Here is a 20,530-nt window from a genome sequence, read left to right as displayed (position 1 = left end):
GCCCCTGTCGGCCACCGTAACGCTCTCTGTACTCCAACATAACAACCTCTTCCCAATGGATCTTTTTCACAGCAGACATTTTGATTTGTCATAGTAGGAAAAGCACAGCTGAAATTGATAACCTTAACGATGGCTCAATTCCATCAAGTGTCCCAGTAAGCTATTTCAGTGAGTCAGCATGCACAATACCAGGGCCTCTCCTAAGACTACGTTTACACGTGGCCAGCTATTTTCATAAACGGACATTTAGAACCTCTACGTTTTCAGAAAAGTGTTTGTTTACATGTACCGTGTATATATGCCGTCAATGCCGTCAAGAGCATGCCACACCTGTAGGTGGCAGTGTAACGAGAAGCTCAAGCCCACGTTAGCCAATCAGAATCCCGAAAATAGCAACAACAGCAACGAATCACTTCCTCTTTCTCTCTCTCGGCTGCCTAAACCTCCGTTTGTCTCAGTTTACGTGCAAACGTGCAAACGCAGTTTTCCAAGATCTCCACTTTGGCCGCAGTTTTTAGAAATAATCGTTTTCTGTGATAAAAACAGGGTTTTCGTGTAAATGAGAGGCCAAACCGCAGGAAAATATCTGTGTCTTCCCTTCGTGTAAATGGGGCATAAGTGGAATGCAGCCATCATTAATGGTTTGGAATACACCTGTGCTTTTCCTACTATGACATGTCAACATGTCTGCCGTGAAAAAGGTCTATACTACTCTCTCCAACTCTCACTCACTGTTTCCCACACTTTCTTACGGCAACTAGTCACCTCTCGCAAAATTTTGGAATGAGACTTCTCCTTGAGCAGGACTTGGTTAGGCACAATAACAAACAGACCTGATCAAGCAAAATGGTAAAGCAAAATGTTTTATATCTCTGCCGGGGGTTTTACATAATGTCGTCAGACACCTATAATAACAGTCTCAGCCTGTCAGTGGCAAAACTTTAACCACAGTTGCATTGTGGGTAATGGAAGAAGAAGACTGCGTGGAATAAAAAAAGGCTGTATCTCTGGTTGTGCTGCATCAACTTTAATACATTTGTTAACTGATTTTGAGTGTAGAATAGAGAAGTGCAATGCTTAATCAGTGAGTCCTCGTTTAAGCCTCAACTGTTTTTTTGCCATGCAGCTTCCAGGTGTAAATGAGTGTAAACGTGAGTGTGGAGCAACAGCAATGCTCTCAATGAAACATTTCTTTAAAGAAAGGTTAGAGTAAAATCAAATCATCTTGTCTTCTACTCGTGTGTTTCTTGGGTTACTTACATGTGACACTGCTGTTGGTGGGCACCACCACAGGATGCATCCCAGGGTTTTTGACAATGTCCTGCCAATGGATTGTGTCTGCATGACACAGGAACTTGTTCTGGTCAACATAAACACCTCCACTCAGGATCTCTGTGGAGAAGAGAGAGAGCACACAGTCAATACAGATACACACAGGGCTTCCTGGGTACTTAACTATTTTTTGCCTGGAGGATGCACCTAATTCAGCAATCCTGCTACCGGGCCCCTGATGTGATTTTTAATTGCCGGCTTTTTTTCCCCCTCATCATTTTATAATTAACAATTGGCATGGCCAGACACTCCATGTTCAAATCAAAATCATTAGATTGGATAGGCACTTTATCCTTTTTTCTCCATCTGAGGGCAAGAGAAGGGTGGGGTTTTGGGAGAAGCAGCTGATCTTGAGACACACACATCTGGCGATGGTTGTTGTCATACTGCTGTTATTACAACAACAATTTTCTTTCCCATTTTGTAGTTTTTCCCATCCTTTTATTCCCACGCTGCAAGCAGACAAGATCAATTATGCCTCACTACCATCACAACATGAAATCCATCTGGGATTTAAGCCCCAGTCAGGGACAGCAGCCCTAACAAGTTGGTAATTTTATATTTCACCAAGGTGGTGGGAAAAAAGGCATATAGCTTGCCATCATAATATACGCCGCCTTGTCCAACCAATGATCGTCAGAGGATTGATTCATTTCGTCACACACACACACACACACACACACACACACACACACACACACACACACACACATGCGCGCGCGCACACGTACACGCATGCACACAGTCTGTTGAATGATTGGATACGGAGGGTGCTTCTGATTATTGTTGTGCAGGAGTTTAGAGAATGCCTAATCCTGACTTTTATGTGAGAAAGACTGGGAAATAGAAAGAGAGACAAATAAAGATGGGAGAAAGCCACAGAGAGACGAATGGCAGGAAAGAAAGACGGAGTGAAGCCCAGTAGCAGATTTGCATTATTTACAGAGCTTGTGTGTTCTCTATCTTCCTACAAACAGATTACTGACACAGGGCTGAAACCAATGAGACACATAATCATACACGAGGCGCCCCGCCAGCACCACATTGAAACAGCCAAATACAATATCGTCCCACAAAGGCCAGATTAAATGATACTCCTTGGATAATAGGCAGCGGTGGTATTACCTACACAGGCCCCCACCCCCCCAGCCTTAGCTCTCCCTCTCTATCTTTCTGCATGTGCTGTGGGAGTTCGGGAGAGAAATTAATCCTGCCTCTCACCACAGGAGGGATATCGGTGGGCTAGGAGGAGGCCATGTCTCAAATTCAAATTGTTTACACAATAAGATGCTGCTGGCAAAGTAGGGCAATGGACGAACCAATATATAGACAAAGCAAAGCAGGTATTATGACAAAAACGCCAGCAGGACATCTCAACCCTGGTTAACCAAGATACAAGTATATGTGCATTCACCTTCATACTGGCTGGTGGGATTGTAATTGGAGCAGACATTTGTCAGATTTAGGTGTAAACATTTCCAAGACATATTTAGCCACAGTTCACATTGGTTCCAATGGTTTTTTATGGTCCTTAAAAATGTATGTCATTTTTCAAAAACGTTGAATAATGAATGAATGTCTCAGCTAAGGAATCATTTATATGTAAATAAAGCACACATTCAAGCATTAAATGAAAGCTAGCATTCTGCCCCTGATTCAGCTTCAACACTTATAGGAAAAATATTTAAAATAATTTGTTAATTAGTTAAAATTAGGGATGTCAAACGTTTAATTTTTTTTTAATCGCGATTAATCGTTGAATTTCTATAGTAATCGCGATTAAGCGCATATTTTATCACATGATTAAAATTCTATTATTTTGCATTTCAGAACAGTTTTTAAGTACATATTAACAATCAAAAGCAATTCTTACCAGTGCATCTTGATTGGGAATCAAATGAATGCAAAGAAAGTTACTTTATGAACTTGATTTTAAGATTTGTAATTATTTATTTACTGTGTAAACAAAAGAAAAATGTGTGAATTTGTCATTATTGCACAATTCCTCCAAGTACCTAACTAAAAAACTAAAAATCCCTATCCTTACCAGAGTCAATATAGTGTTTAGTAACACCTAAATAATTTGGATTACTCACTGACTTCCAGTGATCACCGGTTAATGAGACAGCGTTTGCAGCACCTTGCAGCAGTTCCACTGTGGCTGCTTTCTCCGTGTTATACAGGCTGTGTGTGGGGCTGCTGTCCCCCTCGACGGCAACGAGACAGGTCAGAACATGCCAACCGTAGTACGTCTTTAAGACCCAAGTCCTCTACGATGCTGACAGGTCTGCAGTTAGTTGCCACCCGTTTCGCAAGAGCTGTAATCATTTTTTGGGATTTGGTTTCATCCACAGGTTGGCAAGTAGCACTCTCCAAAATAGTGCTTTGCCTGAGTGGGTAGCATGCTAGCGGGTAGCATCACGTTAACTGAACTATATGCTTAGCTCCGAAGGTGGTAGCTCAAGCTTGATATTTTAATTCGGCTTTACACAATGTGCATATGGCTTTCGACTCGTCTACGAGCCGTCCGGGAGTTTTGGAAAATAAAAAGCGTCATTCAGGATTTCATTGCTGCTGTCTTTCTCCATCATGCCTGCAGCCTGCAGCAGCAGGATGCGTTACGAGGAAGTGGCAGCTTGATGATAAGTAACGGTGCTGCAAAGGGTCAAAATAGTAGCCTGTTAGGCACGACGCAAAGCCGAGTGAAGTGTAAAATAAATTAATAAATGCCGGCATGTGATTAATGCGATTAAAAAAAATTAACAGCCCTAGTTAAAATGCATCCATAATCTCAATGTATTTGTACGAAATTGTCATACTTTTCCAAGTGTAACTCACTAAACAGTATCTTAAAGTGCCCATATTATGAAAAAATCCCTTTTTCTGGGATTTGGGGTGTTATGTTGTGTCTCTGGTGCTTCCACACACATACAAACTTTGAAAAAAATCCATCCATGCTTTTTAGAGTGAGATACAGTTTCTGAATGTGTCCTGCCTTCAGTCTCTGGGTGAGCTGTTCAAAATCGGCACGGCTTGTGACGTCACAAGCCGAAACGAGCAGGCTAACCGCAACCATTAGCTCGTTAGCATGCTAATGCTAATGCTAACGCTAGCATGCTACCTCGTTCTCAATAGCAAAGCACTGCTACAACACACACAAGTTCACCATAATCTACAAAAGAACTCCTTACATGTGCGCCCTCATTTAGAAGTCTCCCAGCTAATCCTGCCTTGTAACTGACCAAAGTTGTAGAAACAGCCTTTCTTTTACTGTCTATGGAGCTAGCTAGCTGACATGATCTACATCTGAGCTACTGCACATGTGCAGTGCAATCAAAGATAGTACAGAAGAAGAAGAAGAAAAGAGGTCTCACTCTGTAGCTAAAACAGAGACCAGCTGAAAAGAGGAGCTGCAGCAGTGAGAGAGCGGTGCAGTACAACAAAAATATGGTGTTTTTTGAAAATTAAACCATGTAAATCTATTCTGGTACAACCTTAAAATACAATTATGAACCTGAAAATGAGCATAATATGGCTGCTTTAAAAACCATTCTTACATTGAATAATTGTGGCTCTTACACGCTCTAAGGCAAGGCTTGCTCTTCTCCAAAACATTTTGTGATAGACATTAGGTCATTAGCAAACAAGTACTGTATAGTGTCTTGAAAAGGAAAAAAGGAAGCACATTAGAATGAAGGATATGCAGTGTAGACTTTATTCTACGGTATTCATTCTTTGAATATTTCCAGTGGACAGTGGACCTTTACTCATCAGCAGGCCACACGGATACAACCGCCATATTTCATGGATCTAATCTGGAAATGTAAACAAAAGATTTGAATTTAAGATAGACGTGAGCCACATTCACACTCGCAAACACAACACATTGAACACAATAAACAGACCAAAAAAAATAAAACTCTCTGTTCAACACTGTCACAACAAGTGATCTTCAACACCATCCAGAGGGCTCAACAATTCTAATGCTACTCGCATACAAGGTGCATTTGGACAGGTACTGCACACAACACACTTATGTGCACTGCCACATGACCGTGTACAAAATGCTGTATAACAGTTTAATTGGCTCCTTGCTGGCGCTTGGCCCAGGACAGTTACAGTATTTCCCATGGCCTCTGTCACCAATATATGAATAATTAACAAACAGATATTACATAAAACATACAACATGCAAACCTCGTGCACACTTTGCCTTTTCATTACAAGTAAATGCTTGGCTTGCACATTTGCTGGGTGTGCAGTTGGTGGCCAGGGGGAGATCAATGGTTAAATGTTGTTGTTGATTGTTTAGTGGGTAGAGAAGATGTCTTAATTAGTTTGTTCACGTAGCTACAGCTCGTGTCTCCAAACTACCCCCTCCCCTCCTGCTTCGTCCTGAGAGCAACTCTGACTGTTTCTGAATGAGTGCATGGCTTCAAAAGGCACAGCAATCTTAAATATCAGGCCGCATGACCATTGGAGGAAAACAATATGAAATTCAAGGAGGCAGAACAAATGTATGCAGGCTATTATTTTGATGGTAAGTGCTTGTTGTGATTTTTGTTTTTTTCTTTATTGCAGTGTAGGGATGGGTTTGATTAAGACTGGGAGGCAAATAGCAAACCAATTATCAGAAAAAGCCATATTAATGAGTTTGTGAGAGTGATTTGTGTGGATTGTTTAATGAAGAAATATGTAGGACAACAGAAGCACTATAATAAATGGTTGACTTGCTCCAGTGTTAGAGGACTGCATTATCAGATATCACCAATAGTGTTTATTCTTCTAATACTGAAGAAGGTCCATGTGCTGGACTACAGCCATCAATACATACATACATATCGATATCTTAACTTCATACCGTGGGAGGTATATATGTATATATAAGAAAAACAAGCCGGCCTGAAAATTAAGAGGAAACACAGTCAGCTGGATAGTAGTTAGAAGATAGACAGGCAGCAAGAGATTCAGAAAGACACTCAAACAGTCAGGTAATTACAGTAGATAGACAGGTATTAAATAGGAGAGACAGACAGAGGAGTTTCGCCCCTCCTCTAGCAGTGGGACTGGGGATTTTACCCTGGGTCTTCACTGTACTGTTTCATTGCCTCTGAGAGCTTCAACTTGGATTCGGCTCAGCGCTGCTATCAGCTCAGTGGAACAGAGGGGAGAAACTCTGCGGGAAGATGAGGATGCATTCTGGGTCAAAGAGGCTAAATGCTAGGCCGCAGATCCTGCTGTACACCACAGAAGCAGTGGAAGGCTGAAGATTTTGCTAGGATGCACTCGACATACTAGAAGAAATGCCAAAATAAGAGATGAGACGCCACACGCAGAACGGAAGCTTGCTAAAATCATATTCACACACACACACACACACACACACACACACACACACACATGCTTGGCTCAGGGTCAGCAGTAATGAGGCCCTCATTGCTATACGTGCCTCGAGCAACAATTAAATCACTAGTTTGCTTTATCAGTGGGTTTGTAACCAGAAGGTCCCTCATTTGAATCACTACAAGATTTGGGTGTGGGTGGGGAATGTCAGCACTACTCTGCCAGCCTTCTGCAACTGCTATTATGAATTGCTTGAAAAAGACACTTTATTAGACTGTTTCAATGGCAAACCATAAAAAAAACTATGTACTGGGAAGTTCTCAATAGCTATGTTGCTAGTCCATAAAGGCACCCTTCCCAACTACAGAGCCAGCATTAGAAGAGGAAAGTAAGATCACCAGTAAGTAGTTCTACAAGGTAGCTATAAAGGGACAATCTAATTGCACTCTCACATTAATAAATAAATAAATAAATGAGCAAATGAGTGAGTGAAAGATTGTGCACAATAACAACTGTACATGCTGTTTGGATAGATGAAGAATAAATGACTTGGAGTGATTGATGATAGGAGAATGAATGACATCTATTTTACCAGCCATCATTCATCAGTGTATCTGTTCATCTGTCATAATAGATGATGGCTACTAAAAAAATAATGAGAAAGAAACATGTAATGTAAAGAGTGTCTAAAATATGGTTGCAAAGATTGAATAGATGATGCATGAATTAGTGAATGAAACTATTTGTTGAAGCAGACTCACTCCCGAGGCCACATCCTCTTCATGCATCTTCAGCTTTTCTACTGAAGAAATAAAGAAACACACTTAAAACAACATTGATAAACAACCAAAAAATAAGCTTTAAGAGAAGGTAGTTTCTGAGTTTCCATATGCTGCTCATGTTGCCACACAGCGCTGCGTCAATCACTGTGCTCTGAGTTGCTCTTTTGCAGACAGGAGGTGTCAGGACAGCAAATCTCTGCCTTTGCTCTACAAATAGGTGATCTCCCATCCCATCCATCATCTGCTACTGCTGCACAGTTCCATCCTTGCCCTCCAGTCCCCACTGTTGCCAAGCAAATGCTTGCAGATACCAGACCTAAAGTATGTGTGTACTTGCATGTAGGTGAACGACAAGAAAAAGGGAAATGTGTTTGCATGAGTGCATAAATTTGCCCTGTACATCCGTCTGTGCATAGACATAACCAAGCCAACCAGAAGAGAAGAAGAGATTGTAATTTTGGAGCCAAAGTCTGCTCAGTAGTTATCCGGCGGAGGAGCCGTGGTATCGAAGTCCTGCCCATACACCCGCCCTGTACTGCAGCCAACCGCCAGGGGGCGATCAAGATGTTTTGGCTTTATGCTTCAACCCCTGGTTGACAATAGTGGAAAAACACACTCGAAGAAGACATGGCAACTCTTTATGTGGCTGTCTCCTAAAGACAAGTGACCAATTGATGGTCTTTTAAGGTGAATTTTAGATAGTAGTGCCTGGAAGTCACACAATGTTTTACAGTTCAACCAGGACAAAACTAAAATATTACTTATAGGTTCCAAGTATAAAAGAGAGAAACTGACAATAGCATTACATTCTGTAGGACATACTGTTAGCCATCAGGAAAAAAAAGCTTGGTGTCATTTTCGACTCAGAACTAAACTTCAAGGCTCATGGGCCATGTCACTAAATCATTCCATTTCTCTTTCTGAGCAACATAAAGACACTAACGCACACTTTTAAATTGAAGCAGGCTTGACGATTGTACAGTATCATATTAACCAATGAAATTCCTAATATAAGATACCGTATATAGTGTGAAATGTCTTGCAGCATGCATCACAAACTTCATATTTCCTTTAAGGTCAACGGATGAAGCAGCTTCCACACGGACGGCATGCAATTCTAACAGTTAACGCAGTCCCCAAGCGAAATGGTGGTACCCATTCAAATATAATTGCACTTTTATGTGTTTAACTATTGACCTGAAAAGAACAACTGCATTAATTCGACTACATGAAAGTGCTTTGCAAGAGGTTCATCAGAGAGATGGCAGCGTTGGGATTTGACTGTCTCTGAACACACTGCGGTCAAGAGCCACAGCGTGGGCCGTGTGTGTGTGTGTGTGTGTGTGGTTGGTAGAAGAAAGAGATGAACTGGAAAAGGTTTATGGAAAAGGAAGCATCGTAAGACCAAAACAACTGGATGGCACCAAGTTGGGAGATTGAAATAAAACTGGAATAAAATAAAAAAAGGTATTTAAGATTTAACAGAGAGGCACAGCCACATATGAGTGTTTTCTTCATGAGTACATATGTTCTGTATGTACAGTATGTGACTGCCTGTGTCTGCATATGTATGTGGAGACACATACACACATTCAATTAACATTTAATTTTAACATGCCGACTGACATTCATGGCTGAGTGGCCGCGTCAGAGCGCAGCATCACGTGTGCAGCATCACGTGTGCAGCATGACGTTCACACAATTTTTGAAGTAATGAACAACCTCTTCCATCTCAACACAAAAATCATTCAATTTGAAACTATTAGACTCACCAAGGCCTATTATTTTATTGAAACTTTTAAAGCTCTATTTTTGCAGTCAAGTGTTTAGGTGGAAAACAAGTAGTAAAACCTCTTATAAAGGCATTTCAAAATAAGTGACACAGAGTTAAAAAATAAATAAATACGGCAATAGAAAACACATAAATCGTCTTGAGAGGGGATAGGGCTGTGGATAAAACAGGAGCAACAAATGGAAAAGGAGAAACATGTGAGAAATGGCTGTCTTTGAGGGGACAAAAGAAGAAATAACTGCCTGGATGTACAGCAGCAGTTGGGCATGGGTCTACAAATTATTAGACTTTAGACTTTATTGTCCCCAAGGGGAACTTTTTTGTCACAGACAGTTATAGACAGCACACTTACAAAAAAATGAAAGTACAAACATAACAGAATGACATGCAGGAAAATAACACAGACAGATAACAGATAACAACTAAAGTGGCACTGATGTGTTTGATCTGGGTGTTTTGTTTAGGTCTGCTATGGCTGCAGGCACCAGGCTTTTGCCATAGCGCGCTCTCTTGCACCTCAGGGACCTATACCTGCGTCCAAAGGGCAGAATGATGAAATGGTGGTTGAGTGGGTGTGTGTTATCCTGTGCTACTGTGGTTGTGATGTGTGTGATGGCCTTGAAATTGAGCTGTAAGAGTGTGGGTGTGGGGAGACCGATTAATTTGGCAGCAATGTTTGACGCGGTTCGTGACAGAAACGGTGAGTGCTGTCGCAGCAGAGCATGCGCCAATAGTAGTTATAGTTGTGTAATGAAACTAGACATTGGACATGGAGTACAGCAAATGATTAAGGTCTGAAATACAGGTACTGGTCAAAATGAATGTGTTGCAATTTCAGTCCAAATAAAATTGATAGAAAACCATTCAGTGCTATTATTCAATCTTTAACATTGATACAATAACATGTGTCCTTTTTATCCTTTGTGTCACTCTGAAGGAGAAATGTTGTTGAGATATTTGCTGAGGTATAGTAGATGGCATGGGGGCGTCGGCCATGGCCCCCATCCCCCAAACATACGCCTCTTCTCCGCCAAGATAACTGCATTCACAGGCTGCTGATTAAATTTGGCCCATCCCTTATGCAATTGTTTCCTATTAGTCTTTATGAAAAAAGGCTGAAATTTGGGGATTATGGAATTATAACTGAGCAAGGCAAAGCATCTGTTTAAAGATGAGAAGTGGAAAACATAAAATCATGACAGAATAGTTACGGAGAGGGGGGGCATGCTTGCATATTTTCAACTTAAACTGTGATAAAACCCTGGTAATCTGAGCTTCATGGGTAGGGCAGAGGAGGGGGAGGAGAAAATCGTATTACAATACCTTGAGATAAGACGAGAAAGAAAAACAAAACCATGGACAATGGAGGAAAGAGACAAATAAGGTAAGACAGAAAAGATTAATACGGGGACAAACAAGTGAGCGATTAAAAAACAGTAAAAGGACCTTCAATTGCTGCTGCTGAGGACCACTTAGCTTATCAAGGCTGAAGTGTGATCAGCCTGCCAGCTGAATTAAAATAAGCCACACTCTCTGGAATCGGCAAAACAAAACGAGAGACGCAGAGAGAAAGAGAAGGAAAGATGGAAAGACTGAGAGGAGAGAGAGCATATCTTACCACAAGCATACCAAGTATGTTGGTTTTACCACAGAGGAAGCTGGCTTCAGTCAGTGCATTATTTGCTCAACACGTCATTGAGGCCTTGTTTTTCCAGGCCTACTGAGAGACATTCAGAAAACACACTACAGGGCATAGCTCTCACTTTGTTCACACAACTCTTGTATGTGGTGTGAATCAGCCATGGTGGGAAAGTCCATCCAGAAGACTGAAAAGTAGGTTTAAGCTGAAACTACAAAGCATAATTGTCTGAATGTTCTATTTTGATAACATAGTCGAACATATTCAGATACGTGTTTTTGTCTTGCATGAACTAACTTCTGTCTCTTTTTGTCTCTCAAGTCAAAGGATAATGTTGACAAACATTTTAAACATTTTGTCCAAATGCTGCTTCACTTTCCTCAAGGTAAGACTGCCCACCCGGTGCGAGATGTCAGCCAGCATTACACTGTCTCAGAACACAACTGTGAAGCAAACGCTTTCAGAACACATCCATGACCAAACCGACCTCTGTGTATGGGCAATAAAATGGGCCTCCCAGCCTGGTTGTTACAAAACAAACTATAATAAAAAAACAACTGAATATGACTTTATCAAAGAGGCAACAACTGGTAATTGAGTTGGAAACACAGAGCTTGAGAAAAATACCATTAATGGAAGCCAGAGCTTTAGCACCACAACAATTAAATGTATAATGGTGAGGTGGCAGATAAGTCAGGGAACGCTTTTTTTGTATATTTTATATTTGGTGAAGTCATGCCTGGTGTTGCATATAGTAACACCCACAATATCTCTGTGGAGTCCTGAGATGAACAGAAAAGTCCTTTTCATGTCCCATTACCCACTGCTGCCCAGAGATGGGGACTCGAGTCTGAGACTCGGATTCGAGTCGCACTTAAGTCGCACAAACAGCTGACTTCAGACTTGACTTGCGACTCGACCCAAAAGACTTCAGACCTGACTCGGACTCGAGCTTCGAGACTCATCAACAACCTGTTTTCATGCAATTATTGCTTTTTTAAATCTAAATTCATTCATGCATTTCTATTTTCTTTTATTGCCGCATATACGTTGGGGAAACGTATGATGAGCTGCATGTCCCCTGCCCTTTGCCATAATGTGCAATGTAACGCATGCACTATGCCTATGCCACACTCAAAAAATGCATTGAGGATGGCAACACCAAGTCCTCCCGGAGTTATGCCTTTTGTCATTAGTTTTGCTTTCAATAACTTTGTAAACAGTGGCAGTAAGCGAACAGCTACATGCAAGGTGTGTGTCGCACCAAGATAAATGATGCCGGATCAACAACGTCGGACTTCATCAGGCATCTCAAAACGCACCCAGATAGGTCAGTCACTTGCTAATGTGAAAGAGACGTTACATTTAGCATATATTGTCACAGGTAACACGCTAACCATCGCAAAGTGTTGTGCTAATGCTGGGAACAGGCAAATTGTATCTTTATAGTTGTATCCATATGATATGACAGACTTAGGTTAACATTTCACCAGGTTGTTGTTAAATAGCAATACGGAAAGTATCAGTTCTCACATGTTTGCACCATGGTTGGTGTATTAACTTTCAATACAGATGTTTCCCTCAAACTTTGAACACTGAAAAATGTAATGCATGATAAGGTTGGGCTTTACAGCCAGTTAGTAACAGACAAATATGTATTCTTTGGTGCAGATACCAAAATGTTGAAAAATACAGTTATGAAATTGAAACAGTTCTTAATTTGCATTTCTTCAGATTGCATTGCAGTAGACCCCATAAAGTTATCCTACAACTGATTTTGATAATGTACTGTATGGATGGTAGCTACAGGATATGCTTTGAATTCATAAGATTTAACAATACAGTGTTAGGGACAGATCTGATGGCCAGAGACTTGAGACTTGACTTGGACTCGTGGCAAAAGACTTCAGACTTGACTTGAACATGCCCCTCAAAGACTTGAGACTTGACTCGGACTCAACTTGGACTTACAAAAAATGACTTGTGAACATCTCTGCTGCTGCCCCCATCAATAGCTGCTCTACTTACACAAGGCTTCGGCCTAAAAGGCAAAATATAAGCATATTAATTATTAATCTGCCATGGGAGAAAAGGGGAGGAGTCGTAGCATTGGAGGGTAATCTATGTGTTTATGTGTGTGTCGGCACTGAGGCAAGGTTATTAAATTGGTTCTGAGAGCACTGCTTCTTTTAAACTCGTTGAAAGCAAGCATCAATGATAACAACTGAAATAGGTGGTTATAGCTGGAAATCTCAAGACCTTTATCCCATCAGCATATAACATATGCTAAAAGATCCACAGATAAACCACTATCCTAGACCCAAAGTCTATAGTTTTTGTAAAGCAACACATTCTACATGCTGTCATAGGGAAAATGGATGGCAAAAATTATTACAAAGGCAAACAAAAAACTACAAGAACATAGCTTACGCTTACTGCCTAAGAAGACACTGATTTCCGAAATGTTTATATTAAGGTTTAACACCTCATGTTTCTAACAATGAAAATCTTGTATCACCTCAAGTCCACAGGTGTCCATTTAGGCCTCACAACTAAGTTGATAGAAAGTGACATTTTCCTTAGTGGCTTTTGAGACCCACCGAGCTGCCAGTCAGCTCCTATTTTATTTGCTTCCCCACTCATTTTGCTCCTCCTCTGAGATGAGCACTGAGCGCCTCTGACATCAAAGACCTGTCTGCAATGCAGTCTGGCCTTCAGAATCAAAGTAAGAACTGCATGTCAAGGATGCACAGCCATGCGCTGACATGGTAAAGCCACAATGACAGCCAGTGACAGAAACTGAACATGACAATCACAGTTTGTTTTGAATCTGCAATCATATCTACCGTATGGCAGACTCTTCAATAGGATTGGGCATCGAGGACTGATTCCGACTTGGAATCGTTTCAAAAATTATGATTCCAGTAGAATCGTTTCTTTATTGGAATCGTTTGGAATCATTTAGAGGATTTGGTTTCAAATCCAATCATCGCTTCCCAATTTAATATACACAAGTTTTGGCTTCCTAAGCGGCCAGGCGCTTGTTGTGTTGCAGCCATGGAGCACAGTAAGCAGCCCTCTAGTGTGGCTTTATTTTACATTGAAAAAGCTGTAAAACTGCAAACCACCACTGAATCAAAATAAAACTTTCCTCTTATCTGTGAAAATAAGCATGTGACCCGTCAACAAGAACATTATACATTTTAGAAGGGTAAAGCCCTTCATGTGTTTGTGAGTGTTTGTCCACTTTGGGTTTTCTGAATGTTGCAGTGTGACAAAGTAATAGTAATTAGTAATACTAGTCTTTAGGCTGTTCTGAACTGTATCAAATTTCTTTATTCAAATGGGTTATCATGTACAGTGTAATACATATGAAGTAACAAAAAAAACTAAATTTTTGGTCCAGTGATGTTGATATACTACATAGGCGCGACTGTTTTCGCCAAAAACAATGATAGCACTAGTTATTTGTTCAAGGTGGAATCACATTATCACTGTGATAGCCCTGGAAAAGCTCCTTGTTTCTGATTGGCTGGCAGGTGTCCTTTAATTCTACTTATTGACAACCAGACAGCTATGATATACGTTTATTTGCAGTTCTACAATTGATGAGTCAGTATAAACTCTAGGTGAACAACAGTGAGGCTTAGAGCAGTGTTGATTTTGTCATCATAAACTATAGCAGAAAATATTTGTTGAGGACCTATTTTTCATGACAAAAACCAAACATAAACTATATAATCATTAAAAAAGAAGTATGATGAAATGCATTACATTTTTCGTTGACAAATGAAAAATAAACAATAATGTGAAAGACGTAGGAAAGGACAAATTAAGTAAAAATGGACACAAATAAGTAAAAAAAAGCCCCAACCCGATTAGTGAAGCAGTATCCCCCACTCTGTCAGTAATGCTATTTGACATTACCAGCTCTTGAATGAAACCTACACCACCTACAATCCACTGAGAATTAGACAAGAAGCATGCAGCAACAAAACATCTGGGACAAACTACGAAAACATGCAGGCAAGCACGCCATTAAAGGTTAATTAATGTAACTTTATGTACTAAATGTATTATTATTCTTAACATTATCAAGTGCTGTGGATGTGTATGTAATGTTAACGTTACATTCAATCAGCTTATCGAAAGGAATGTAAGTTTCAGGGTTAGTGTCAATGGTCAAAGATCTAAAACTTACTCTAGATGTTTGCTAAAAAAATATAACTTTATCCAACATTTTAGGTTCTTCTCCCAAGCTTAACCCAGATAATGAAAAACAATGAAGTGACAACAAAGTGAGTGAATCCAGCCTCTAAATGATTAGCTACTTTGCAAAGAGAACAGGTAGCTGCGGTAGTGCAAGAGAGAGAGAGAGGGAGAGATAGAGCGAGCGAGCGAGAGAGAGAGAGAGAGAGAGAGAGAGAGAGAGCAGACACGTTACACAGTTCAAGAGACTGAGAAACATATGCTAATTTACATAACCTATAAAGCAAATTAATCCCCAGCACATATACTCAATCAGACATATTAACACTCATTCTGTTTTTTGTTCCCTGCTGAAACAACAGGGTAGAATTCAGCCGAGATTTCAGTGTCCCATTGGTCTCTGAGCCAGTTTTACATCAACATCATGGAAACGCGTAGCCTGATCTAAGATCAGGGGAAATAGAAAATGTCGGAGGAAGAGAGAAGAGGACTTTGTTTTGTTATTAATTGGCATTAAAATTCCTTCCACGCCTACTTTAACTTTTAATGAGGTGAAAGTCGATTCTCCCTTCTAGCAGGCCTCTAACAGAGGTTCAGTTTGGAAGGCAAACTGGTAATAAAGGGTATGTAGTCATGTTTAGGCAAGACTGGATATTTCTCTAGCTGATGAAAGGTGAGGCAGAGGTGGATGCTTGGGCTGGACAATATTTCTCACCAGTGAGGATAGTCAGATTGGTCATAGGTTGGTCCCTAATGCAATCATGGGCTTAGGCAATGTAAATTATTTATTGGAAACAGGCACATATGACACATATGAGCACTACTGTACTGATGTATTCACACACTAGCATGCTTGCATGCATAAAAACAAAGCCATAGATGGTCCCTAGAATGGAAAAAAGTACTTAGATGCTAACTTCACATGCATTTGAAATGCCTAATATTTAACTATTTGGAAGATCAGAAAAGCTGTTGTGACATTTTCTAGATTTCTGGATTTAATCTGGGACACATGTTCTTTGTTGTAGTATCCATCCTCGCATGATATCAACTATGTAGCAAACAAATATGAACGCCGATGGGTCATTAATCAAAGCTAGGTGGTTGATTTAATTCTTCCCTCTATGAAAATAATAAATACAAGGGACCTGAGCTGCACAGAAGTCAATCAAAGGCTGGATTCAGGCTGCTTCAATAGTATTAGCAACAGCCATCTTTTTGATGTGTGTGTATCTGCCTTCCACTTTTCCAAATACTACTACTTCTTTTTTTTCCTTTCTATGTCTTTTAAGGCTTTTTACCTTTTGTGCAGACGGTTCTTACAGGGCTTATCTGACATAGTTTAGGGAAAAATGCAGTCGACATAGGGTGTTATAATAATGGTTGCTTTAATGGTTGTTTAAATTTAGTAATTCATGTACCATTATGTGAAAAGGGAGCTTGATTTGACGAAGATTTTGAGCAAAAACTTAGTAAGTAATTCATTATATGCAACACACAGAGACAAAGACAAAGACAAAGACACACACACACACACACACACACACACACACACACACACACACACACACACACACACACACACACACAAACACACACACACACACACACACGTTTAATTGGCAAAGATCTTTAAGAAAGATTTGTAGTATTATTTCTACTTTCTCATAGCAGGTTGTGTTGTTGTTGTCCATAAATATTTCATAAAACCTAGTTTTTGCTTAAAATCTTAAACATTGCACTCAAAGATAATAATGAATAAGAAAAGCATAAACAAGCAACACTGCACCCTTAAGGCAACACTGTGAGCGACATATACATGTAGGGATGGCCCTGGAGCAAAATTAATGAAGTCACTTGTCCATGTTACATTTTACATCTAAAAAAGGAAGTACTATATGGAAAAAATGAATGAAAGAAAGGACTGTAAGATTATAGAAGTGGGAAGTCATGGAGGATATTATTCTTGATTTGTGACCTGGGAAAATTGGGGCCATCATGGGCAGAGGTAGCCAAAAGTATAGAAATACCTAGCATTTAACTGAAAGTGTGTACAATGTAATAGTATCCTGCCATGTTAGCTTTGTGCATCACAAAAATACACAAAAAGTATAGAGTAAAATAGCTTTTAAAAGAAATTCAGCCCCTCCTATTCCCCTGGCATAAAAAAACATTTTACCATTGTTTAACCAACCATTGGCTCTAACAGTGCTTATCCACTGGTAGTACCAGCTCTACTCGGCTCGGCTCGACCGCAGTCCCCCGTCCTCCATTTTCCATTGCAGATTTACGTGGCTGGTTGTCATAGCGATGCTGCAGTGACCTAACGCGACACACACACACAGAACGTCGAAGGTGTGTTGTTTTTGACTCTCGGCATGTGGCTGTTTGCCAAAGCCAGAAGACAAATTTCGTTTCAAAAGAAGCTGGAGGCAACAAAAAAAACACCACTGGCTAAACTATTTAAAAATGGCGGGTTTGTTCAGGACACACACGTCTGTCGCTAGCAATGATGACACAGTGATTAGTGACGATTCTCTCCGACCAAACAGTAGTCTGCAGGTTTTCACGTCACCTTATCGCCTCAGCTCGTTTGGAACCTCGACGGAGGTGATACTAAAAAAAGTACCTGTTAGCAGGTACCAGGGACTTTTATTCATAATGGAAAACCAAAAAAGGCGAGTAGAGTTCCATGTAATGGAAAAACGCCATAATAGTCTCACTATCGCCTTCACACAGTGGTATTACAGAGCAATCAATTAGCACCAACCACCACTGATGGCCCGTTCCGGACTTCAATTTAACATGTGCCTCCTCACGATCCACATTAGGGGCTCACAAATGTGACAATATGAATGTTGTCCTTCAAAAAGAAAGTCCCTCTTGCCCCCTTCCCGGAGCAGTGAAATATTGAGTGTGACACGGGAGTAATTGCATGGGAAGTAATCAATTAGACACACAATTGAAGGAGACCTGAGGACTGTGGGCTGCCAGGCAAGAGGCCCGACTAAATTCTGGTGACGTGCCTTGAACCAATCTTGCCTGCCTCCTGTGGCAGAATTGCTCTTTATAGTTAGATGGTGAAGGGAAGTCTCAGGGATCAGAAGAAGGCAGCAATTTTATGCCCCCCTCTCAGCAGTCCCTTGTCTGGGGGAAACACACTGACTCAAATCATCCCTTTCACCTTGCCCCATCCCATCTCATCCTTTCACTGCCTCCCTTGTGCATCAAGCAGGAAACGTTCAGCAGATGATAGTGTACATTCACTGAGATTACCCCATTAAATATTTGCGGTAGGTTTTGCAGAACACAGTAGGACTGTGCTCAAACGGGTGTTGCATACAGTACGCAATGGTACAAACATTACGTTGCATGCATTTGCGTAAAAGACATGAATGTAACAAATCAAGCCAGCTATCTAAAATATGAGGAGAGGCACAGAGCCAAGGAGAGAGGGATACAGAGATGGAAGAAAGACCGAAAACAGGGTAGATAAAGAGAGAGCAGATGGGCCATGAAGGAGTGGATAACGCCTTGGCGTAAAACACAGGCTTGTGTACATGCATGCGACGAGAGAGGATCATTCAGCAGATGGGGCCTCAGATTGGATGCTTCATTTTGGACAGACGCAGTGCAGGCGTAGGGGTGGTTAGAAAAATGAATCAACAACACAAAACAAATCTGAAAAAAAAAAACGATACTGGATGAAAATGTGGGAAAGGGTGGGAGGGGGGGTGGCAGTAAAATACGTTAAATCAGAAAGCTCATCTGTGTTGTGCTCCTTATTGACGCTGTTATTATTTTGCCAGGGAAGCAGGCTGTAATTACCATGTGAAAGCACAGAAGCTGCCCGGGGTTCATGTGAATCCAGACGGAAGGGCTGAAAACATTTGCCTAAGCAGGAAGGAAGACACTGCGGGTCAGCATGCATCAAAATACAGATTAGGAACTTTGAAAATGTCAGGAGGCGGCTGTCTTTAACCTTTTTCTTGCTTGGCTATGGGAAGTAAAGGTAGAAAGACTTATTTGAAGCTTCTCTTTGCAGCAATCACAAAAAGCAGAAAAAGGGACCAGCTTTTTGTCCTCACAAAGTAATATCAAACAGACAGCACAACTAAACTTTCCACACAAGAGCAAAGAGTCTTTAGCATTTCTTATTCACTTCTATACACCCCCTTGCACAAACACCACCCCTCAACTTTTCCCAGCTTGACTGTGCCTTATATTTCATATTCATGAGGATGACTTAGCTAAGCTTGATTGAAAGGTGCATCAGAGGGAGTCCTATCCCTGCTCAGCCAGAGGCCTCCTCCACTCCATCCTCCAGTCCCCTTAAATCCAGGGTCCATTCACAGCTCGCAGCGAGTGCACCAGAAAAAATCAATAAGTGCAATGCTACAATATACTAGCGACAAATTGATTTCATCCGTTGGCAATTTCACCCCGAGTAGAAATGCGGGTGGGTTTCAGCACTGAAGGGGTCTTTTACTGTAGCTTCCCTCGATTAGCCCCTTATGTAGTTAATACGATTTATCCTCTTATATATGTTTCTTATGGATTATATCGATCATTTTAAACTTCTCCTGGGAGCTGCTGGCAGAGGAACGGTGGACCAATATGACAGCAACATCAAAGGCCTTGTAATGAATGAGACAGCTAGCCTTGGACTCACTAATGCACTTACAGGAAGGAGAGAGTTTTGATGTACTGCTTGATGTACACAAGTGGATCTATCCGGATGGTTTCGGCTTATATCCTTCCTCAGCAGCACACTGTAGAATGATGACAACTGCAACAGAACAAACTGGGACACATGCGACTTGATCTATCCCCCTCCCCCCAGCAAGAGCTTGTTCAACTGTCAGGACCATCTGTGCAAAAAGCAGTGATATGATAGACCCTTCAAGAAAAGTTTCTTGTTATAAAGAGATAAGTTGGTATTTAAGGTTGTTACGAGTCCAATGTTTTGGACCTGATCCTAAAAAGCCCCATCTATCCAAACTTGACATGCATATACATTTTCAAAGAAGATTTACTCTATGGAAAATGGACCTGAGGGCAGTCAGAACTGGCCTTTAATAGACTCGAGGATAATTAGACCTAATCCAAAATGCAGTCGACTATAACAGACCCAAAAAGAGAGTGAACACTAGCACTGGTAGCAGCCACCAATTAATGAGCAGCCACGGCCGAAAAGAACAGCTAGACACAGTTTACACTTTATCTTGTCTCAAGGGTCACATTTTTTTCCCTGCAATGAGGCAACACATGACCTATAATGAGATATAAACCCAGAGAAATAGAACAAGAGCCTACCTGGCTACAATTAGATCATTTGGACATTATTTGGGCCCTGGGTCAAGGGAACCAAGGAGACCTCTGGTTGGTATGCTGTTATAACAACAAAACTTCCCATAACATAAGAGAATCTTC

The 20,530-nt window shown here is 40.9% G+C and overlaps 1 protein-coding gene across 2 annotated transcripts in view; it reads right to left on the bottom strand.

Moving 5' to 3' along the window:
* The window catches only part of LOC116050203 (receptor tyrosine-protein kinase erbB-4-like), a 406,202-nt gene that overhangs the window by 141,515 nt on the left and 244,157 nt on the right, over positions 1-20,530 (bottom strand). For both annotated transcript variants that reach the window (XM_031300194.2, XM_031300196.2), the window contains exon 4: positions 1,261-1,392. In XM_031300194.2, the coding sequence (XP_031156054.1) occupies positions 1,261-1,392 (132 nt within the window). The remainder of the gene's footprint in view (positions 1-1,260; positions 1,393-20,530) is intronic.

This window comes from Sander lucioperca, chromosome 8, assembly GCF_008315115.2.
Source record: "Sander lucioperca isolate FBNREF2018 chromosome 8, SLUC_FBN_1.2, whole genome shotgun sequence".
NCBI lineage: Eukaryota > Metazoa > Chordata > Actinopteri > Perciformes > Percidae > Sander > Sander lucioperca.
The sequence above is the reverse complement of the archived record's forward strand: the minus strand, read 5'-3'. Positions and strand labels throughout refer to the sequence as shown.